The sequence below is a fragment of the Dermochelys coriacea genome, chromosome 4, assembly GCF_009764565.3.
Source record: "Dermochelys coriacea isolate rDerCor1 chromosome 4, rDerCor1.pri.v4, whole genome shotgun sequence".
NCBI classification, from domain to species: domain Eukaryota; kingdom Metazoa; phylum Chordata; order Testudines; family Dermochelyidae; genus Dermochelys; species Dermochelys coriacea.
The window spans coordinates 11,151,987-11,175,988 of NC_050071.1; the positions used below are offsets into that span (position 1 = coordinate 11,151,987).

A 24,002-nucleotide genomic window follows, 5' to 3' on the forward strand; every position below is an offset into this window, starting at 1 on the left:
TAAAATGCTCCCTCTCCTGACAGGTCAGCTCTTTTTGCATCTCTTGTCCAGCATGTGGACAGTATATTTAGAACAACTTTCTGTTGTTCTGCTTATCCAATATCGTTGATGTGGATGAAATATTTGTCCATTCAGAGATGAGTCTTCAGACTAACAGTACAGTATCTCCACTTACAGAGTGTTTATACTGAGGAGACAAGTCCCTGACTTGAAGTTTTAAACTACTGTCGGTTGTTTGCTTTCATTGTACTGTATTGTACCTGAACTCTTTTGGCAACACTTTGTCTATCAATGGCGTTCAGTTTTTCACAAAGGAAGAGCCACTTGGGTCAGTCAATGGAGCTGTGATGAGACTAGCATTGTTAGAGATTTATGGTGAAACTTGTAAAATGGTATTTATTACTCTAGGTGCCTGTGACATACTTAAGAGCCCCCAGTTCTGCAAGAACTTAGGTATGTGAATAGTCGCATTGACTTCAATAGTACTTATTAGCATCTCTTGCCTTAGGGCCTGATCATGGAGGTTAATCCACCAGTAGCTCCCCATAAAACTCTTGCCCCACAGCTATATGGTCCCATCAAGCTGCTCCCTGTAACACCTCCAGAAGGTTGGGTAAACAGATACGCTTTGCAGTGTGCCTTGAAAGTCAACCAATCTAGGCTATGTTGGATGAAGTGGGGAGAAGTAAGTTTTAAAATAAGGAATCTTTTAGAGAAAGGGCTGGCTATCCAGAATGGAGGTAGATCCAGTTTGCATGCTTCCATTGATCTCCTCTGTGGGAGTTTACCTCACTCTCATACTGACTTTCAAGTATGTGGGTCCGAAGTCATTTAGAGCCTTAAAACTTACTTTTAATATCATTTGGAAATAACAGGAAGTCCATAAAGATCCTGGAGTACTGATGTCATGTGTACTTGGCAAGATACGCTACTTTCGAAGTAAGCCACTACCTATAGTAGCTCAGATTTCCAGGTTGATTCAAGGTGTGGCCACAGGTAGAGTGAATTGCAGTAATCGGGTCTCTAAGTGACGGAGTAGACCACAGAAGGATTTGAGGGATATGTTTGCAATCTCCTAACCTTCTGCAAATTGCTGGCATAGAGGGAAGGATGCATGGACCCTGCTGCTATGTGATTGTCTTGTAGCAGCTTGGGATCCAGTAATACTGAGAGTATGTCTACACTACGAAATTAGGTCGAATTTATAAAAGTCGGTTTTGTAGAAAGCGTTTTTATACAGTCGAGTGTGTGTGTCCCCACACAAATGCTCTAAGTGCATGTAGTCGGCGGAGTGTGTCCACAGTACCGAGGCAACCGTCGACTTCCGGAGCGTTGCACTGTGGGTAGCTATCTCACAGTTCCCGCAGTCTCCGCCGCCCATTTGAATTCTGGGTAGAAATCCCAGTACCTGATGGGGCTAAAACATTGTTGCGGGTGTTCTGGGTACATATAGTCAGGACCTCCTTCCCTCCCTCCTTCCGTGAAAGCAAGAGCAGACAATCGTTTCGCGCCTTTTTTCTTGAGTTACCTGTGCAGACGCCATACCAGGGCAAGCATGGAGCCCACTCAGCTAACCATCACTGTATGTCTCCTGGGTGTTGGCAGACGTGGTACTGCATTACTACACATCAGCAGTTTATTGCCTTTTGGCAGCAGACAGTGCAGTATGACTGGTAGCAGTCGTTGATGTAGTCCTGGGTGCTCTTTAACCGACCTCGATGAGGTCGGGGCGCCTGGGCAAACATGGGAGTGACTCGGCCAGGTCATTTCCCTTTTAAGTTTCGTCTCATGGCGATTGAGTCCTACCAGCAGTGCACTGTCTTTTAATCAGCAGCCAGCAGACGATGATGGCCAGCAGTCATACCTGCACCGTCTTCTGCCGAGCACCCAGGAGATAACGATGGCTAGCGGTCGTACTGCACAGTCTGCTGCCAGCAAGATGTATAAAGATAGATGAAGTGGCTCAAAACAAGATATAGACCAGATTTATTCATTTTCTCCTCCCTCCCTCCGTGAAATCAACGGCCTGCTAAACCCAGTTTTGAGTTCTATCCTTGAGGGGGCCATTCAGTTTCTCGCAAAGCCACCCCCTTTGTTGATTTTAATTCCCTGTAAGCCAACCCTGTAAGCCATGTCGTCAGTCGCCCCTCCCTCCGTCCGTCAGGGCAATGGCAGACAATTGTTCCGCGCCTTTTTTCTGTGCAGACGCCATACCACAGCAAGCATGGAGCCCGCTCAGATCACTTGTGCAATTAGGAGCACATTAAACACCTCACGCATTAGCCAGAATGTATATGCTGCACCAGAACCTGGCAAAGTGAAACCGGGCGAGTAGGCGACGTCAGCGCGGTGACGAGAGTGATGCGTACCTGGACACAGACTTCTCTCAAAGCATGGACCCTGGCAATGTGGGCATCATGGTGCTAATGGAGCAGTTTCATGTGGTGGAACGCCAATTCTGGGCTTGGGAAACAAGCACAGACTGGTGGGACTGCATAGTGTTGCAGGTCTGGGACGATTCCCAGTGGCTGCGAAACTTTCGCATGCGTAAGGGCACTTTCATGGAACTTTGTGACTTGCTTTCCCCTGCCCTGAGGCACAAGAATACCAAGATGAGAGTAGCCCTCACAGTTGAGAAGCGAGTGGCAATAGCCCTGTGGAAGCTTGCAATGCCAGACAGCTACCGGTCAGTCAGGAATCAATTTGGAGTGGGCAAATCTACTGTGGTGGCTGCTGTGATGCAAGTAGCCAACGCAATCAAAGATCTGCTGATATCAAGGGTAGTGACCCTGGAAATGTGCAAGTCATAGTAGATGGCTTTGCTGCAATGGGATTCCCTAACTGTGGTGGAGCCATAGATGGAACCCATATCCCTATCTTGGCACCGGAGCACCAAGCCGGCGAGTACATAAACCGCAAGGGTGCTTTTCAATAGTGCTGCAAGCACTCGTGGATCACAAGAGGTGTTTCACCAACATCAACGTGGGATGGCCAGGAAAGGTACATGACACTAGTACCTTCAGGAACTCTGGTCTGTTTCAAAAGCTGCAGGAAGGGACTTTCTTCCCAGACCAGAAAATAACCATTGAGGATGTTGAAATGCCTATAATTATCCTTGGGGACCCAGCCTACCCCTTAATGCCATGGCTCATGAAGCCATACATAGGCAGCCTGGAGAGTAGTCAGGAGCTGTTCAACTACAGGCTGAGCAAGTGCAGAATGGTGGTAGAATGTGCATTTGGACGTTTAAAAGCGCGCTGGTGCAGTTTATTGACTCTGTTAGATCTCAGCGAAACCAATATTCCCGTTGTTATTACTGCTTGCTGTGTGCTCCACAATATCTGTGAGAGTAAGGGGGAGTGTTTGGTGGGGTGGGAGGTTGAGGCAAATCGCCTGGCTGCTGGTTACGCAGAGTCAGACACTAGGGCAGTTAGAAGAGCACAGGAGGGTGCAGTGCACATCAGAGAAACTTTGAAAACCAATTTCATGACTGGCCAGGCTACGGTGTGAAAGTTCTGTTTGTTTCTCCTTGATGAAACCCCCCGCCCCTTGATTCACTCTTCTTCCCTGTAAGCTAACCACCCTCCCCTCCTCCCTTCAATCACCGCTTTCAGAGGCAATAGTCATTGTTGCTTCACATTTATGCATTCTTTATTAATTCATCACACAAATAGGGGGATAACTACCAAGGTAGCCCAGGACGAGTGGTGGAGGAGAGAAGCACCAGGAGGGGTGGTGGAAGAGGGAAGGACAAGGCCACACAGCACTTTAAAAGTTTAAAACTTATTGAATGCCAGCCTTCTGTTGCTTGGGCAATCCTCTGGGGGCAGAGTGGCTGGGTGGCCGGAGGCCCCCCCCACCGTGTTCTTGGGCGTCTGGGTGAGGAGGCTATGGAACTTGGGGAGGAGGGCAGTTGGTTACACAGGGGCTGTAGTGGCGGTCTGTGCTCCTGCTGCCTTTTCTGCAGCTCAACCATACGCTGGAGCATATTGGTTTGATCTTCCAGCAACCTCAGCATTGAATCCTGTCTCCTCTCATCACGCTACTGCCATTTTTCAGCTTCAGCCCTCTCTTCAGCCCGCCACCTCTCCTCCCGGTCATTTTGTGCTTTCCTGCACTCTGACATTGTCTGCCTCCACGCATTTGTCTGTGCTCTGTCAGTGTGGAAGGACAGCATGAGCTCAGAGAGTATTTCATCGCGAGTGTGGTTTTTTTCGCCTTCTGATCTTCGCTAGCCTCTGGGAAGGAGAAGATCCTGTGATCCTTGAAACACATGCAGCTGGTGGAGGAAAAAAGACACATTTTATAGAACAATGGGTATACTCTTTCACGGTAAACCTTTCTTTTAACATTACATACATAGCACATGTGCTTTCATTACAAGGTCGCATTTTGCCGCCCCCCAGCGCGTGGCTATCCCCTCCCCATGGCTAACAGCGGGGAACACTTCTGTTCAGCCACAGGCAAACAGCCCAGCAGGAACGGGCACCTCTGAATGTCCCCTTAAGAAAAGCACCCTGTTTCAATCAGGTGACCATGAATGATATCACTCTCCTGAAGATAACACAGAGAGATAAAGAATGGCTGTTGTTTGAATGCCAGCAAACATACACTGCAATGCTTTGTTCTACAATGATTCCCGAGTACATGCTACTGGCCTGGAGTGATAAAGTGTACTACTATGGTGGATGGAATAAGGCTGCCCTCCCCAGAAACCTTTTGCAAAGGCTTTGGGAGTATATCCAGGAGAGCTGCGAATGCCAGGGCAAATTAATCATTAAACATGCTTGCTTTTAAACCATGTTTAGTATTTTAAAAGGTACACTCACCAGAGGTCCCTTCTCCGCCTGGCGGGTCCAGGAGGCAGCCTTGGGTGGGTTCGGGGGGTACTGGCTCAAGGTCCAGGGTGAGAAACGGTTCCTGGCTGTCGGGAAAACCCGTTTCTCCGCTTGCTTGCTGTGAGCTATCTACAACCTCATCATCATTTTCCTTGTCCCCAAAACCTGCTTCCGTGTTGCCTCCAACTCCATTGAAGGAGTCAAACAACATGGCTGGGGTAGTGGTGGCTGAACACCCTAAAATGGCATGCAGCTCATCATAGAAGCGGTGTGTTTTGGGCTGTTCGCCTCTCTGGTTTTCTGGTAGGCTTGCCTCAGCTCCTTAAGTTTCACGCGGCATTGCTTCGGGTCCCTGTTACGGCCTCTATCCTTCATGCCCTGGGAGATTTTGACAAATGTTTTGGCATTTCGAAAACTGGAATGTAGTTCTGATAGCATGGATTTCTCTCGCCAAACAGCGGTCAGATCCTGTACCTCCTGTTCAGTCCATGCTAGAGCTCTTTTGCGATTCTGGGACTTCCTCATGGTCACCTCTGCTGATGAGCTCTGCATGGTCACCTGCAACTTGCCACACTGGCCAAACAGGAAATTGAAATTCAAAAGTTCACGGGCCTTTTCCTGTCTACCTGGCCAGTGCATCTAAGTTGAGACCGCTATTCAGAGCGGTCACAATGGAGCTCTCTGGCATAGCTCACGGAGGCCAATACTATCTAATTGTGTCCACAGTACCCCAAATTTGACCCAGTAAAGCCGATTTCAGCGCTAATCACCTTGTCAGAAGTGAAGTAAAGAAATAGATTTTAAGAGCCCTTTAAGTTAAAAAAAAAAAAAAAAAAAATGGAGGGGGGGCTTCGTCGTGTGGACGGGTGCAGGATTAAATCAATTTAGCGCTGCTAAATTCAACCTCAACTCCTAGTGTAGACCAGGGCTTAGACTGAAAACCCCCGTCCCTCTGTTAGAATGCAGAGGATTTAATCTCTCCCTCTGATTGAGGCAATGCTGTTAAACTTGAGAAAACTAGTTTTTTGGATTGAGATTCAATTCATCTGTTATAATGAACACCTTTTGATATTTTACGGTTGTAACATATCAGCATTTTTTATAGTACTTTGAGGAGAATATCACACTGTTTCTCACCTGGTTAACATACGGAGGAACACTTTATTTCTGCTTTCAAGGGACCATAGCATCTCCTTTTCCATTCCACGCTGCATTATGGAGTATGCATCTGTTGTAACTAGCTTGGAACCTAGTACTGAGTGAAGTGCACATCAAAAGCCTGTTGCAGATGGTCCATGCACAGCTACACGACTATAGAGCCAGAGTAGAGTATTGCTGTTCTACACCAAAGCTGGACTGTGGTGTTTAATAGCTGTATTGCGCTAGCTGTCCTTACTAAGAGTACTTCATTTGTTGGAGCTCTGGTGATGAAATTGTGGATACGAAGAACAATGCTTTAGTAGTCTTTGTATATCACAAAATATTGGTGTGCCTAATGTTTTCTTTATAGAAACAAATGACAAGATTTTCCTGTAATAACCATCTTCTTCAAAGCATACAGGCTTATCAGTCTATTATGTCTGTGGTAAGACAGACCATATTTTTTACTTTTAGTTGCGCTTTTCTGAACCTCTTTCATAATTTTTGCTTCTATGTTGCAGTAACACTATCAATGGATACAGTACTTTAGATGAGGCATTACCAGGGTTCAGTACATTTGTGATAAGAAAAGGAGTACTTGTGGCACCTTAGAGACTAACAAATTTATTACAGCATAAGCTTTCGTGAGCTACAGCTCACTTCATCGGATGCTGTAGCTCACGAAAGCTTATGCTGTAATAAATTTGTTAGTCTCTAAGGTGCCACAAGTACTCCTTTTCTTTTTGCGAATACAGACTAACACGGCTGCTACTCTGATACATTTGTGATGTCTGTCCAGACACGCACACATGGTCTTTGAATCTTTAGTCCTACCATGAATCACTCTACATGGGTTACATTGGGCTAATCACCTGTTTTATAGATCACTGCCCTGAGATGTTTAAATCTTTCTGAGATTTATCTGTCACTAAAGAGACTTATAATTTTTGGTCTTGTTTGCAAACTTTACCTCTCTACACAAGCACAACAGCCCAGTGCTGATCTCTGAGGTACCTTACTGATGGCTTATCTCAGGTATGACATCTTTCACAATCTTGTTTATACACATTTAATGGAATAACCTGAAAGAAGGATCAAATATTGAAATATTTTAAAGGCAACTTTGATTTATATGACAGGTTTCAGAGTAGCCGCCGTGTTAGTCTGTATTCGCAAAAAGAAAAGGAGTACTTGTGGCACCTTAGAGACTAACACATTTATTTGAGCATAAGCTTTCATGAGCTACAGCTCACTTCATCCGATGAAGTGACCTGTAGCTCACGAAAGCTTATGCTCAAATAAATGTGTTAGTCTTTAAGATATCACAAGTACTCCTTTCTGATTTATATGAAATTTGCTTTTCAAGTGACCTCCAGATCTATTAATGTTTTGGTTCTGCAACCCTTAAAGGTTATAGCAATTTGTTATTTTTTTATCAAACATAGCACTGCTATCTTTATAGTTCCACATGGAACTAATTTTAGGGAAAGAATTAGATTTAATCAATTATACATTTTTTTTCTTACGTAATAAAGATAATGCCTAGTGCTGCGTAACTTCATTCAGCATGCCAGTTTTGTATCAGTTTACAGCATGAGTCATCATCATGGAGTTATGGCCAGAAGGAACCGCTAGATCGTTTAGCCTGGTATCACAGACCACCTGCACCAGCGAGGTCTGGCACACTAAACCCAACAACTGAAAGGAGACCAAAGCATTACAGCCCACTGGAGACTAGACTACTATCTGCACCAGGCAGAGAATAGGAGGGACTGAGGTGTGCCAATGCTTGAGGCCCCTGCAATGGCAGGAAAATAAATGAGTTAGACCTAGATAATCCTGGAAAGGGATCTGTACCCTCACACTGCAGAGGAAGGCGAAAATCCCCCAAGGTCAACTGGGAGAAAATTCCTTCCTAACATTTGGGGGGAGGGATAACTCAGTGGTTTGAGCATTGGCCTGCTAAACCCAGGGTTGTGAGTTCAATCCTTGAGGGGGCCATTTAGGGATATGGGGCAAAAGTTGGGGATTGGTCCTGCTTTGAGCAGGGGGTTGGACTAGATGACCTCCTCAGGTCCCTTTCAACCCTGATATTCTATGATCACATATGGTGATAAATAGATCCTGGGCATGTGAACAAGAATCAGCTAGCCAAGCACCTGAGACAAAGAATGCTCAGTGTGAGCTGCCTCCACCCGCAGGTGCTGCCCCCGCAGCTCCCATTGGCCGCGGTCCCCAGCCAGTGGGAGTTGTGGAATCAGTGCTCGGGGCGGGGACAGCGCATGGAGTTGCTGTGGCTGTTCCTCCACCTAGGAGTATTGACTGCAGCCAGTGGGAGCTGCAAGGGCGGCTCCTGCAAGCGGAGGCAGCTTGCAGAGCCACCTGGCCACGCCTCCACCGAGGAGCAGCAGAGACATGTTGCCGCTTGTGGGGAGCCACCCAAGATGAGTGCCGCCCGGATTCAGCACCCCGATTCCCCTCCCCCAAGTCCCCTCCTGCACCCAGAGTGCGCATCCCACACCTCTCCTGTAATGCTGGTTTAGAGAGCTTTCTGGTTGGTAAAGTGCTGGATAACTAGGGCCCTACCAAATTCTCTGCCATAAAAAACATGTCACAGGCCATGAAATCTGGTGTCCCAATGTGAAATCTGGTCTTTTGAGTGTTTTTACCCTATACTATACAGATTTCATGGGTGAGACCAGCATTTCTCAAATTGGGGGTCCTGACCCAAAAGGGAGTTACAGGGTGGGTCGCAAAGCTATTTTAGGGAGGGCTGCCCTATTCCACTCTTACTTCTGCACTGCCTTCAGAGCAGAGCAGCGGCTGGCCAGGCACCCAGCTCTGATGGTGGCGCCCCACCAGCGGAAGTAAGGGTGGCAATACCATACTGTGCCACCCTTCTGCACTGCTGCCTTCAGAGGTGAGGGGTAGAGGCTGACTGAGGGCCTAGCTCTGCAGGCAGCAGCTCAGAAGTAAAGTTGGTAATACCATACAATACCATCCTTATTTCTGCACTGCTGCTGGCGGAGGCTCTGCCTTCAGAGCTGGGATCCTGGCCAGCAGCTGCCGCTTTCCAGCTGCCCAGCTCTGAATGCAGCCCCAGCAGCAGCACAGAAGTAAGGGTAGCTATACTACAACCCCCCCATAACCTTTGACCTCCCCACAACTGCTTTTTGGGTCAAGACCCATACAATTACACCACTGTGAAATTTCAGATTTAAATAGCTGGAATCATGAAATTTACAATTTTTAAAATCCTATGACCGTGACATTGACTAAAATGGACTATGAATTTGGTAGGGCTCTATGGATAACGCACCTTTTACTGTGATGACATGATATAAATCAATGTTACACTCTCCTCTGTTCAGCTCTTGTCTCCATTTCAAAGGGTGTAGCAGAAAGTGTGTTCAGAGACTGGTAACAGTTGTGATAACAAGCATAGATGAACTCTTTTATATGAAGAAACTGAGAAGGGTGGGATTGCTTGCTTTAAAAAACGGGCATAAGGGAAGGAAAAATATATGGTGAAGGTAGAACAGTAAGTTCTATTCATCCTTTGTAGTAATACAAGAATAAGGAGATGCTCAGTGAGATTGAAAAGGAGCAAATTGAAAATGATAAAGGGAAACACTTCTCTCACGATGCGTTACTTGTACTTAGTGCTACAGTATATAATTGAGGTTGAGTGCAGCAGGATTCAAGTAAGACTCGGCATCCTTCTGGTTAATGAGTATTCAGAGTATAGTAAGGATGTTAAAAACAAACCCTCATGTTTCAGGGCCTGAACCAGTCTTTGACTAATGGGGGTTAAGGAGGAACTTGCTTCCTGGGTTGCTTATTGCTTAACTACCTTCTACAGGGTTTCTTGAACCTTCCTCTCGAAGAGCTGGTACTTGCCACTGTAAGCTGTAGGATTTTAGGCTACATGATTCACTAGTCTGATCGCATTGTGGTCCTGTGGGCAAACATAATACTGCTTTATTTTGTACTTACGGTATTTCTCTTGTGTTTGTCTATGGCATATGAACGCCTTTGCTTTATCCTATTTATACCTGAGAACGTAGGGCTTGTTCTTATAAATCCTGTACAAACTTTAGATTGAGTGCTTTCCATTGACAGTACTTGTCCTACAGTAACTTTAAAAATACCACATGATGATGATGAAAACGCACTTTGTGTCCGCTCCTTTAGCATGAAAAGAGTTTAACATATTGAAATCAAGCCCCTTGCATTTCTAAAGTTAATGTCTGTGGAGGATTTTTACTTCTTTGTCGTGTTACTATTGAGTCAAGCTGGGGAGCTCCCTAATCCATTAGACACCCTCTCCCCCCCCGCACGCACACCCAGGACTGTGTAAGCCTACTTGAGGGCCCTGCCGTACTGAGCATACTCAAGCCTCAGTCCTTAGAGGCCCCAGAACGTTCCAGGCAGTTTTATATGTGGTTATCAAGCGCTCCTTATTGGCGCTTCCAGCAGTTCCAACTGATGCAGTTTATTGCTGCATGTCCTGTTTGGAAGCTCTTACGTTTTCTGTGATAATTGAGCATACTGTGCTGTCTCTTTGGCTCATTATCTCAAAGTTTTAACTGATTTAGGTATTTTAGGTTTAGCTCTGTTCCAGCTGTTTATCTTAGAGCTCTGCTTTTTTTAAGCTACTGCCTCAAGTATGATTTTTTTTTAAGTCAGATTTAATAGCTAGCAGTCCTTGGCATTGACACTTGGCTTGGAACTGTGTTTGATTCTTGTTTAATGCTTCACTGAGCTAAACTGCCTGAGGCTTCAATGGCTGACAAATATTTTGTTTCACTTTTGTAGGTTCCCTGTTGTTGCTGAATCTGGGATATTGATGACAGCTGTTCAGCTGCACCTCGGATTTATTAGCTTTTAGTCTCTGTCTGGGCAAAAGCAGTTTTATCAGGTTGGCTCTCTTCTGATTGGACTTCTCACAGTGCTTCAGTAGATGGCAGTTCATTTGAGGATTGGCAGTTAGCTCAGGACTTGGAAATTAGTCCCATGGTACATGGAGTACAGCACTTTCCAAAGCAGAACGGGTCCTGTGCTTGTACTCTGTTTTAGTCAGTGCCTCATTGTAAGACAAGAACACTGATGTGAAGAAGGTAGCTAGCATCTAACGAGACTGGTGTTATCAGCATATCCTACCATTACATCCATGGGAGCGTATATGTGATGCTCCAGAGCCTTGTGAAAGTGTAATGGTGTCTTGTGCCATGGCTCTTTCTGAGAAGCGTCACACGAATTGTCATTTGAGAGCATCTAGAAGCTGAGATCTGGTGTGTGCATCAGGAAGAGGTTTTATGCCAATGTCTGAGTTTCAGAGGTGCTTCTGGAAAGTCGTGTTCCTTCTGAGAGTTGGAGGGTGCCATCTGGATAAAACGGAGGCGCTGCTGCTCTTAATCTGGTTTCACAAACCTGCCACCCTGCGACATGGTATTCTGAGAGATGGCGTGGAGGGGCTGTTGACCTGGTGGGCTGGAGCAACTGACCATTCTATATTGTTGTGGAGTGTGACAGTGTGAGTCGCTTCTCTGAGCACCCAGCTGTTGTCTGTGCTTTTGGGCTGAGAAAATGCAGAGCTCAGATGACGGGGGACCTCACCCTAGACAATACACTACATTCTGGTGCACTAAGGGAATGGCAGAGCAAAGAGACTGCTGGTTCCTTTGCCTTCCCTGACTTGCCCTGGGGTGCATGGGGTTGTGTTTGTGTAGTGGCTTCTTCCTCTGTGGAGGTGTGCCAGTGGAATTACAGAACATGGGAGCCAATTCCCTCACTTCTGCTTACATACTAGGAATTATAGCTTGCTTATCCCTCTGGTGCGCCAGGATGGCATTGAAGTGGAGTGATGTGGTGGGCAGGGCAGCAGGGTTCTGAGACATACAGGGGTTTTTGTCCCCTGTGCTGATATATCAAGGTGACAATGAAGCTGAGGGCTTGTGCTAAGAATGGTTTCATTTGCTATACTGATGTGATGAGAAGTCTTTCCCTCTCCGGTTGAGATGTCTGGGATTGGGCAGAGTTGGGCTGGAATGCATTGCAGTGCCAGCTTCCTTTCTGCTAGAATGTCAACAAAAGGAATATAATATTGAGGTACTGTTGCTTTCTCCAGCCACCTTTTTCCTGAGTGCTAATTTTCTGATAGACTGTCAGTGACTTACTAAGAGGCAATGGTATTGATGCATCAGTGCAAGCTTGACCCAGAGACATAAGCGTTAGTTGCAGGTGCTGGGGCATTGGAGACTCTCTGGGGCAGGACAGGCTTTACAGGTTACTGAAGTATCCAGCGGGTTTCCGTTGTTTGTTTTGTTGTATATCTATTGGTCTCCAGCTGTTGCCATGCAGCTAAGTCATGCCGTCTGTTTCACCTTCTAAGAGTCACATGCCTTTGCATTTCTCTGTGTTAGCTCCTCCTGCAGCCCTTGAATTTCTCACACCTCGTCTTTGGGTAGCAAGCTAAAGTGTCTTTTAGGAATCGTTGGAGTTCTGGTTTCACAACCACTTTCTCATGAAGGTACCACTTCAGTGTGTTTAATGCTCTGTCTTCTGGGGAGAAAGGGACATGGAGGGTCATGTGATAAGAAAAGATTGAATTATATCAATTGTTCTATTACTGGGCATGACTTTTAAGACTGAAATTGATGTCTTAGTCAGCTGGCTTCTATGCCCAATAGTCAGCATAGTGGTATTTGCTTCCCAAAGATTGTGACTGTAGTGGATTGTGATTGTGACTGTAGTGGAAGTTGCGTTCCTGATGGCTGATTCACTGCTTGCTGCAATGTGCATATTTGCTCATTAGGGACACCTGTGTAGGAGGGATGTGGAGACCAAAGTGGTGTCAATACTGCTACAATAGTGGTGGCTTGTGTTTAGTGACTTTCATATGAGAATTTCATTGGCCCCTTAGGGTTTTGGTGGAGACTAATGCCCATCTGTATCTGAGAACAGATGACCACAAGACTTCTTTGGTCCAGTGACAATTCAGGGACAATGCTCAGAACAGATTTTCTAAAGTTGGTTCTAGTAGCATAACCATATAGCTAGCCTGTTAAGGGAGTTCTTGTGGGAAAAACACAGGAAATGTTTTGTCCAGAAGCAGAAACTATGCATGTTTAGTTTCTGGGAATTGGGACAGTCACATGCACTTCAAGGACTTTCAGAGTTCTGGTAGGCCAGCTAATAGTCTGCTAGTGTTCAAGAAGCTTTCAGTCATGGTCTTAGGCACCGTTGCCATAGATTCATAGTACGTACTTGTATAGTTCTTCTCCTTAGATTGACTGTCTGGAGGAATTCTGCTGTGCTCTTCTTTCCTTCAGAGCCTGCTTCTGAAGCAGAGAAATTTGAAATTCTCCCACTCCCCAAGTTTTGGGATCTTACAGAATGTTTCTTTCTTGATTGGGCCAAATGTACCCGAGTTTGAGTTCCTACTTGAAAGGAACTGGGTTGGAAAATTCAGAGCCATCTGAGGTTAGAGCATGGTCATTAAAGCAAAGCTGCTGAATCTCCAGACAAGTACCCTGAAACATCAGATAATTCTAATAGCTAAGGAATTTCTCTCATGACTTTTGTTGAAGGATAATTCCTTTTGGAAAAGCAGACTTACAAGGTAGATAAGTTTACTATATTAAAAGTGGTGAGCCCCTCTTAGTAAGTTTTTCTGTTTTGAGTGCAAGTACTGCTGTTGAAAGATAAAAAGACCAAAGGACATAAGTAGCAAACATAATCTTTCATCTGAAACTTTGTTTTAATTACTTTAATCGATCTCTTACTAATAAAGGGTAAAGTAATTGTAATCGCCAGTATTTTGGATAATTGTTGTATTTATTGAAATTAATTTAACAAGTATAGCTTCCCTTTTGTCTGTCTCCACTGAAACTATCGTGCTTGCTACTTACTTTGAGATCTTGAAAATTAGATCAATTTGTCAAGATAATTGATTAAACTACAGAAGTCTTGAGTTATTCAGGTATTTTTAAGGCTGAGACTACATGTTGGTGCAATAGTTTCTTACCAAATAGTGATTCCTGTTTTACATAGGATTTCATAAAAATCCATGTGAGGGGATGAATGGATGGACATATTAAATTGCAGGGTTGCTTTTAAAATAATTTATTAATTTTTCTCTAATTACAGCATTTGACACTCTGTACCAAAGAAATGGTGATGGAGAAGCCAAGTCCCCTGCTTGTAGGGCGGGAGTTTGTGAGGCAGTATTACACTTTGCTAAATAAAGCTCCTGACTTCTTGCACAGGTAACCTTTTTATATGAAATAACTTATGTATTCTTGAATACAAGAAGCAGATTGTATTTTTGGATGAACGTAAAATAAATTTATTGTATCAAAATTTAAGAACTCTTGGGGTTGGGTGGGGGATTTGAAAATTATGCCCTGTATCATTTGAAAGGTAGGTAATTGCAACTATACTGAAAGCTATCGTTTTATAAAACTTGTGTGCTTTATTTGAGAGTGTCATTCTATATAGCTATTCAGGCAGATATATTTACTGTATGTTCATTTGGGTATTTTTTACATACGTGCAAATGCAGATGGAGCAAATTGTTCTTGTAAAGTAGAATTCTAGATGAATTTCTTAGAACTGTAGTAAAGTGATGTAGTAAGACAGCCCTGAACTCGTAGGTAAAAATCAAGCTTCCAGTGTTCAGCTAGTGCAGGGGTTCATCTGGCTAATGTTAGCTGGACACAACTTGAAAATCCTATTGCTGTTAGAAACTTTCATATCTGCTAAAGACTGCATAACTGAAAGGTTACAATAAATATTTTTGCTAAATTTATTTTGTACATTTCATGGCACGGTATAGTCAGTTTCATTGTCTTCCCCTTTATAGTTAGTTTTTTTTTTTCTCAGTTTATATCGCATTATTCACATGGCAACAGGGTAGAGAAATGTTTAAAAAAAAAAAAAAAATTCTGCAGAACAACCAAAAAAGAGACTCAACCAGATGTAGTACCTACCAAGAGAGCTAAAATTTATAGTTAACTAAGCTTTATGTTGACTGAGAAACTCCCATGAGAAGTACAGTAAAAGCTGTTTTATCTGGCATGTTGGGGGAATGAGGGATGCTAGTTAACTAGGAGAGAGGGAGTTTGGATGCGGGGTTGGAGCACGGGAGGGGCTGTGAAGCGTGGGCTCTGGGAGGAAGTTTGGGTGCAGGAGGGGACTTGGGGCAGGGGTTTGGGGCACAGGAGGGCATGCTGGATGTAGGGGCCGCTCATCTCTGGCGGCTCCCCACAAGTGGCAACCTGTCCTGGGCTCCGGCTGCTCCTAGGCGGAGGCGTGGCAGGTGGCTGTACGTACTACCTCTGCCTGCAGGCGCTACCCCTGCAGCTCCCACTGGCCATGGTTCCCAGCCAATGGGCTGGGGAAGGGGCGGCAGCACGCGGAGCCACCTGATGCTCCCCTGCATAGGAGCAGCTGGAGTCGGGGAGAGGTCACGGCTTGCAGGGAGCCGCCATAGGTGAGCAGCTCCCGGATCCGGCACCCCGCATCCTCTTCTGCACCAAAACTCCCTACCACAGCCCACACTTCACACCCTCTACCTTGCCCCAACCGCCTGCTGGCCCTGCACCAACCAGACTATAAACTGGCATTTCAATTAAGATCAGAAATGACAGTTTATAGAGCTTTCCAGTTGGTGAAGTGGACAGTTTTTACTGTAAAAAAACAAAAACAAAAAAACAACAAAAAACCCCCAGTTTTTACTGTATTTGTCCGAATCCTTACTAGAGATGAGATAAATGTTGCATGTCAGGGATTTGTTTCCAATATACTAGTGAACGTTAATGGGTCAATCCTACCCACCTGCATTCTCCTTTTACAGTTCCCATCATTGTACAGTTAACTTCATTGTACTTTTAAATTTGATTAGGTGTTTCTTGCCTTCAGAGACTTTCAGTAGTTGTATGGTGATTAGTATATTTCCGAACAGAAGAGTCAGCCCTCTCAGCATCATGTTTAAGGTTGAGTGAAACTTTCTCTTTAGAGTCTTTGAGTGTTCTAAAATTCAAATGCCTGAAAATTGCTGTCATTTGAGAGCTTGGGTAGAGTTCGTGGTGCATATCTGGGCTCATTTGGTCAAGAAATTCCCAAGTTACAATTCCCTCAAAATGACCATTTAAAATTTTGATCTTATGTGTAATGCTTTTTTTGCCCAAAGCTGAGAGGGAAGCTATCTGCAATACCTACCTAAATTAAATCACTGAACTGCCCCGAGCTCATCTTCTGTCCAGCTTCAAAACCTAACTGAGTTATTAGATTTAGTTTCTGGTTCTGTGGTGTGTCCAAAGTTGCTCTGAACGATACATACTTACTGTGTAACAGAAGCTGGAGGAAGTATTTCTGTGTAAAGGTAAAATTTCAAAGTGACCTAAACCTCAAAGTCAGGTCAACTTGAAAATTGGTTTGTCAGTTCAGGGGCAGGGATAGATTTTTGTTGCAAATGCAGGATCTGCCTGTCCCTCACCCCTGAGACAGGAGCTGAGAACCAGCAGGTTTCATGCATGGAACAGCAAATACTGCTGGGACCTGGGTTGGGGAGTCAATAACTGACAAGCTCGGGGCATGGCCCTGATCCACAAATCTGATGCCGGGGGAAAGGAGGATACCTCGTGTAGATGAATGGAGGAGCAGTTCATGCCTGCAGGCCTCCTGAGGTGCATCATTATTGCTGTGCACCTCTGGGAGTTTCTGGCATTCTGGAGCTCCTCTGTCCCGTGGGGAAAGAGAGCCCTGAGCTCAGTTTAACATTAGAGCTGGGAAAGTTCACCAGCATGTTGAGTAGGGAGCTTTCCCAAGCAAATGTTACTAGCTTCTGAGGAACCTCTGAATGCAAAGAATATAAATAGATGCAGTGCTATGTTCTCAGTCTGCAAAGAGTTTCAGTATCTCTGCCTCTGATAGCATAGTCAAGCTGCAGCAAAACCAAGAATGATCATGGTCTTGTTGGTTTTACTGATGATGTTCAGAACCTTGCAGACCTCCTGTAACTGATAATTAGCTGTTTCCTGTTGGTGCTGCTTGAAAGCTATGAGCAGAGGCAAGAACTGTGCTTCCCTCTGGGGAGGAGCTTAAGGGAGGTGCTGTCTATTAGAGTGTCCCACACAAGGCAATCAGAAGGCTGAGGGGAATAGAGGACACGCCTCTTGCTTGCTGTAGCAATAGCTAACAGTAGACCACTGGTTCCCAAACATTTAACTAATGCAATCCACCAACTGCATTGTGGTTTTATAATCCACAGTCTCCCTCTGCCCAGACACTGCAAGCCCAATCCTGGCCCAGTGTGGCGTGCAGGCCCCAGAGGGGAGGGTAGAGAGAGAGAGAGCCTGCAGTGGTGGCTCCTGTCCTGCAGGACTGGGCCCAGCTCTCTGCGCCAGGCACTACGACCTGGCACAGGGTGTTGCAGCATCACTCGAATTTGACCAGGATGCCAGGTCACAATGCCCTGTGTGGGGAGCTGAACCCAGCCACCATTGAGGGCTGAGTGCAGGGCAGGCACACTTTCTAACTCTCCCCGCGAGGCCTCTGGTGTGCACCAGGCCCGGAGAAGCGTTTGCCTAGGGACCCATCTAGAACCTTCCCACCAGCCACTGGTGAGTCGGGGACCCACCATTTGGGAAATACTGCGGTAGACAACTTGCAGTGTCCAAACTGAATGTGGGGGAAGCTTGGGATGTTTGGCACCCACTAGATGGAAAGAGACTCCCCAAGCAACTTGCAGGACATCACCCTCTTAGAAGAGGGGATTGAGATTTCTTTTAATCCCAATCTTTAAGTGGGGTGCAGCGGGGGGCTGGTTTCTTACCTGGTCATCCCTAGTCAGTGAGGCAGCCTCATAAATACTCTCTTGTCTGGTAGTTGCTATACCTTGGCAGTTGGCTCAAGTTGTGTGCGAGCGCTGTGGAACACCACTCTGATGCTTTTTTGTGAGGAGCAGCAGCAATGTTTTGGCACTTGTATTTTAGGCCAGAGGTGCATAGCGGTGGTACTTTTTTATGACTGGCTGTTAGGTTTCCAATAAAATTTCCAAGCCCTGTGTGTGAATGGGAGTGAGTGAAGAGAGATTGGTATTCAGAAGTTGGGAGGAGAAAAACGGAGGTGAAAGGTATAACGAGGACCAAAGGTAAGGTGGCAGAAGGAAAGAAAGAAGAGAGGAAATAAACTGAAGACAAGATGGGAAAAGATACACTATGATCTCTTGTAGGTAAGAAAGTGGAGTGAAACCAGAAAATGAAAAGTTATAGCAAAAACGAGGTGTAGTAAGTTACATTTTTCAAGTTATTTCTTATAAATTTGATTTGCACTATTCCAGTTAAATACTGTGCACAGTTGTTCCTTGATGTTCCAGAAGACATGTTTTTTTAGGGCAAGGGTTTGATGTCACATCTCCTCTTTGGCTCTTAGGCCTAGTTCTTGGGCTATTAGGTGGTGTCAGTTTTTAAAGTCTTGCAGAAAGCTACCCTCTCTAGAGATGCAACTATATAGCTCGAGCTCTGACCACATGTTGCTCTTTAAGCAAGATACTAAGGTCCTTCATTCAAACTCCAGTCAGTCCATATTCTTATTGGTTGCTGCTTTAGCATTTGCGTAGAAGATTCAGTAGTTTTTTATTTTTGGGCTTATAATCTGCAATTCAACACTTTTTTCTGGAGTTGGTGCCTGAGTCTTCAAGTTTTTGATCTAGCCCTTCCTCAGATTGGCACTTGATTTGTTTTAATTCTGTTCCTGTTCTCTTTTAGGTTCCTCTGCTCCCCTAATTCTCTCTAACTCCCCTATAAACTGAGCTAATTGCTGAGACTGTTTGCATGTTGGTGAAAAGTCTGGTGCTTTAGGGGGAGATCAGTGGTGGGTAATTGTCAGCCCTAGTCACAGAAACTCAGTATATGCTGCTTCTGCGAAAAGCAGCTCTTCAGGTTATCCTGTATGCCACTACATGTTGAGAGGCAGCAGGAGCTGTTGACATGGAGGATTTTGTATCAAGGAAGGGCCCTTAACAAATCAGTGTCAAGGATAATTAGTAATAAGCCTCCTTGCATATTTTTTTAAATGACCTTCTGGTACGGCCAACACATCAGGCTTAATGAACTCCTGGGAATGATCCAGGATTTTCAGCAGCTAGTGTCCCTTACAAGAGGTGGTATTCAGAGTACAGATTGCACCTTTGAGCACTTGGTGAAAATGCTGGACTGTCTCCCCTCAGCTGTTGCTCTGAACTGGCATGGTTCTGCAGGGCAACAGAACCACTTTAAGATATTGTAGAGATCTCTAACCACAAGCTAACCTGGTTTTCTTAGCTTGGGACACTTGGATGTGGCCTCTTGTTGAGGACAGTAGTGTCTGTCAGAGTTCCTCTTGAAGCATTTTTGTGTTTTAAGGGCTTGACCTCGTTTGACATCCATCTGAAGGAATCATAATAGTTCCACAGTGACTAGAGAGGAGTTTGACAACTAGCATTGACAATCTTTTTTTTCTTTCCGGTAAAAGCTTCAGGGTAGCCCCAGAGGTCCTTGTCAGTAGGCATCCTCAGAAACTCAGCCAGTAGTCCCGCTTCTTCAGGATCTAGGAGTGCTACTCCAGATAGCTTTGTTGCTTATGTGGTTTGAATGGGAGTTCCATCCCAGATGAACCTCTAAAGCTTTGCTGGTGCTATAGCTTCTGTGATCTGTTATGGATAAAAATTATAGATTTGTGCACATGGGAGCTAAACATTTATTCCCCTGATGGAGCTGTAAGTTATAGTTGGAAGCCATATCTTGGATGGGATCGGTAGCTCTGAATGATCAGCAGATCTGCCCCTTAGTGGGCTCTTTACTCAGCATGTTCAGGGACTGCAAGGCCAGGATCTGGGGGGATTGCATAGTTCCACATGAACATGAAATTTACATCTCCCATGACTTCACCTGATGAGGAGGTTGAGCTACTTGCTGATGGAGGGCTATAATTTAGATCTGTTTGGGAAGTTTTGCATGATTTGCTCATCTCTGTAGCTACCCTTGGAATTGGAAGTTCGGCATAATGAGGCGCTCTAATCTGCTGTGCAGGTACTTGTGTGTCCATTGCACATCCTTTGTTCATCTTTAAGTACTTAAGAGTTTTTTATTTTCTTAATTTCAAATTTAGAATAGCTCATTTCTCACTCCTGAAAACAATTTACTAAAGTGTTCTGAGGCTTCTAAAGTATGTAGTTTTAGAGCACATTTATTAAGGTAAAGCCCTTGAACTGGCCTGCAGCTGCTTCAGAAGGTCAAATCTTACGAGTTAAAGAAATTTTTTTGTGATTTTACTGGAGGCACTATTTTCAGGAGTGAAAATAGAGCATAATTATTTCCAGAAAAGCAGGTAGTTTTTCTTGAACCTTAGATATGCTTGAATAGTATCTTATCAGTGTATTCAGTGTATGCCAGTGAGAAATACTTGATAATAGAAGAATAACATAAAGTAGTAGAGGGGAAAGTGCTAACCTAGTGGAGCAGCAATAGCAATTTACAGATAAGATGTGTTTCAGTACTTAATGCAAAGATTCAATCTGTTTTGCATGGCGAATAATTCTCTCTTGTCCAAATCCATATAAAATAATGTCATTTACTGGAAAGGAATCAAGAAAATTCTGTCTTCAGTTTGCAAGGTTAAAAATGCTCCTTTAAAGCTGACATTTCTGAGTCTTATCTTTCTGACCCCTCTAGGTTAAAGTCTGAAGCTGATAGGAAAGTAGAAATTTGCACACAGTGTGGGTTAGGGTGTCTCTGGGGAGCATATTTCTTACCGGTGAACAAAAATTCTAATAACTTTTTCAAATGAAAACTATTGTGCAGCAGTAACTGCTGGGTGGATAAAATGTTCCAATGTTTGGAAGACTAATTGAAATTAACTTTGTAAATTATGTCCTGCATTAAACTGACCCAATCCAACTCTCAGCAGAAGAGTTAGTGTTTTGAAGTGTGGGTGGAGGGTATGTAATGTTAAATTCTGTAACTTTCTATCCTCTTTTTATATTGGGTGTGCCATATGTAGATTGTCACTTTTATTTTGTTTTAATATATATAAAGGAGGATTGAAATTCAGTTGCTTTATCCCTTTCAGTGACTACATTGCTACCCAGTGGTATTCCGTTAATATATCTTCTTGCAAATACACCATTGTGACATACTTATCACTAGAAAACACACATTCGCTAATGTAGATTCAGTTTTCACTCGTTAGCAATGTAACTTCCAAAATTAATACTATTAAAGTATGCATTTGGAGTAAATCAGTGCTGACTAATTGCTGAAATTGAAAGATCATAAACCGGTGAAGTTTAAAATGATTAAGATGATGCATATCTCTACAAAATTGTAAAAGAAATGTATATTGCATTTGATAAATTGTGTGGTCATGGAATTAAAGACTTCTGGAATGCATATGCAGAAGGGAATAGAATTAAGATTGTACAAACAACCTTAATTTGGAATTTAATTTGAGTGGTTTTTGTTTAATATGTAGAAAAATTAAGCAGTTCTGTACAATTCAGGTGAGTTAAGCGGAACTAAAATGGAAACATTACATTAAGTCCTGTTACGGTTGTGCAGTACATCATTAACTGAAACATTAACTGACTTTTCCAGTTTTCTGTATTTCAATGACCTGAATGAACATAAAATTTAAGTTCTATCTTGGGGTGGAAATAGTTCTTGTATTTCAGTTATAACTAGGGAAGAACAAGGTGATTAAACTAAAACTGGTCCATCTCCCTTGAATGGATACTCAGATTTGGTTTTTGGTCAGTTGACTTCTATTCCCCTGCCATGATTTTTGGTTGGATCTCGGCCTACATCTTTTTGAGCTTCTTGGAATATTGGGTCCTTTAAATCTTACATTATCAAGGGTTTCTGAATTTTGCAATGCATTTCTGGGGAAGCTGAAGGGCAAAATTGCAACCAAATGTTTCAATGCAGATTTAACTTGGCCAACCTGTTTGTACAGACTGAAGCAATGAAAGATTGGTTCTTCCTGTCCAGCAGCTTTGAAGGATAATACCTACTTATATCATGTTGTGATAAGGATCTAGTAAGGATAGATATAAAAGATGTTACCAGTATAGCCTGAAATCTTAACTGGACCCTCTCTAACACAATCACTGAGATGCACTAATTTGGGCACATTTCAAGCTCAAATGAGAATAGGACCTAACCACAATTTATTAAAAAAAACCAAAAAAAATCGAACAGTATGGTCGGGCTCATTAGAAACACAGTAGTCATTGTAAATAAGATGGAGGGTTTAGAAAATAGATCTTGTTCCTCCAATACTCAGGAGTTATAGAAGCAGCTGAAAGCACAAATGGCAGCATTTCCACAGAAACTAATTTAAAAAAACAAACAAAAACAAGAACATGCCTAACACTACTACATTGGACTTAAACACATGGTATCTTTGACTTTGAAATTGAATTATTTTATTGTCAGAAGCCTAAACTTGAAGCTTCAATGTTTTTGCAGGTTTTATGGCAGGAATTCCTCTTATGTCCATGGTGGACTGGATGCCAGTGGGAAGCCCCAGGAAGCAGTGTATGGCCAAGCTGTATGTATCTAAATCAATTATAGTCTTCATTTTAAGACTAGTAACCATGATACTAATGTCTTAACCAATCAGTTTTGTTTTTTCTTGTATTATGTTTTTCTTGTCCAATAGGCAAGCTATTACAGATCAGCTACCACCTCTCTCTCTCATGTACTGTATAATGGCATGAGCTTAAATCCATACTTGTCTGAATTGTTTTGGCTGACTGTTATTACCAATCCTCTATTTACCGTATGCATTTTGGGACGTGGCTAACTTACCACTGTAGGTAAATGGGTGAGCTATCTTCATCTTTCACGCAGGTATGTTGATGTGGGAGGTTAGGGATTCACAAAATTCCCTACCTGGAAAACTGCCTTGTTTGAGCCCATGCCTTCCAGGAAGCTTTGGGGATCTGTAGACTGATATTCAGTTACCTTGATTTGATGGGTAAAAGAGCTATCCGACACACTCCCAGATGGCTTTGCTTGGAGCTCTTATTCTGTCAGACTTGGGATCTCTGAATCAGATTCCATTCCTGATCCCTCCAGCAATGTCTTCTGTAATCTGTTTTTGTGGGAGGAGGGTTTGAAGTGCCTAACTTCTCTTGCCTCATCCAGGTAAGTAACCTCTCATTCGGTGGCTGGACAAATCCCACACCATGAAGGGGTTCCCTGTTAATCAAGGATGCCAGCCTCCATACAGGAGTTTCTGATTAATGATTCATCCATTCAGGGAACGCTGTCCTCTTTCCGAGAAAGCTCCACGTCAACATCTTGGCACTCAGGGCCATCGGGCTGGCTTGAGTCTCCTCCTCGCCAGATACCGATCAAGTCAGACAAGGTGGCCTCGGTGGTCTTTTTAAATCAAGTTGGAACCCCAGACCGATCATTCCAGAAGGAATCACGTATTTTCTTTCCTGGGCAGAGAGAGACCTGAGTTCTTGCAAAGTCATACATCTGTGTGATCTCCCAAACAGACTAGTTCCACTAGAAACTCCTGTCTTGGGGAATGGTTCACCCCTACCCTCTGCAGGAGCCCTTCAGCAAAGTACCTTCCTGATCCCCATCTCTCTTGATGGACTTCTTCATAGCAAGTGGCAGAGCCCCAGTTCCCAGATATTGTACCTGGGTACAGGGTACTTTCTCCAGATCATTGATGGGGGAGATAGTTTATGCTTACCCTCTTTTCCCCTGGTGCGGTCAGTTCTGCAAAAAGTCAAAAGGATTTTATGCTTTCAGACTTCCTTATTCCTAGGGTGGCAAAGACATACTTGGTTTGTAGACCACCTTTCCACTGAGTTCAGCCAGTGATTACCAGGGAAAGTATATTCCAGAGATTCTTCTCCCCCTCTCCCTCAAACTCCCTCCTTTCACGACTAGCAATCTCTGACCAGACCTTCTCTATTTCCATGAAGGATAACTTTCTGTGCTTGTTAGAGGGTGGCTTCTT

General features: G+C 44.0%; 1 protein-coding gene across 2 annotated transcripts in view; it reads left to right on the forward strand.

Annotated features, from left to right (window-relative positions):
* Window positions 1–24,002, forward strand: part of G3BP2 (G3BP stress granule assembly factor 2) — a 49,266-nt gene that overhangs the window by 1,622 nt on the left and 23,642 nt on the right. For both annotated transcript variants that reach the window (XM_038400453.2, XM_038400454.2), the window contains exons 2-3: window positions 14,130–14,248; window positions 22,490–22,571. In XM_038400453.2, coding sequence (XP_038256381.1) covers window positions 14,154–14,248; window positions 22,490–22,571 — 177 coding nt within the window. In that variant the 5' untranslated portion in view covers window positions 14,130–14,153. The remainder of the gene's footprint in view (window positions 1–14,129; window positions 14,249–22,489; window positions 22,572–24,002) is intronic.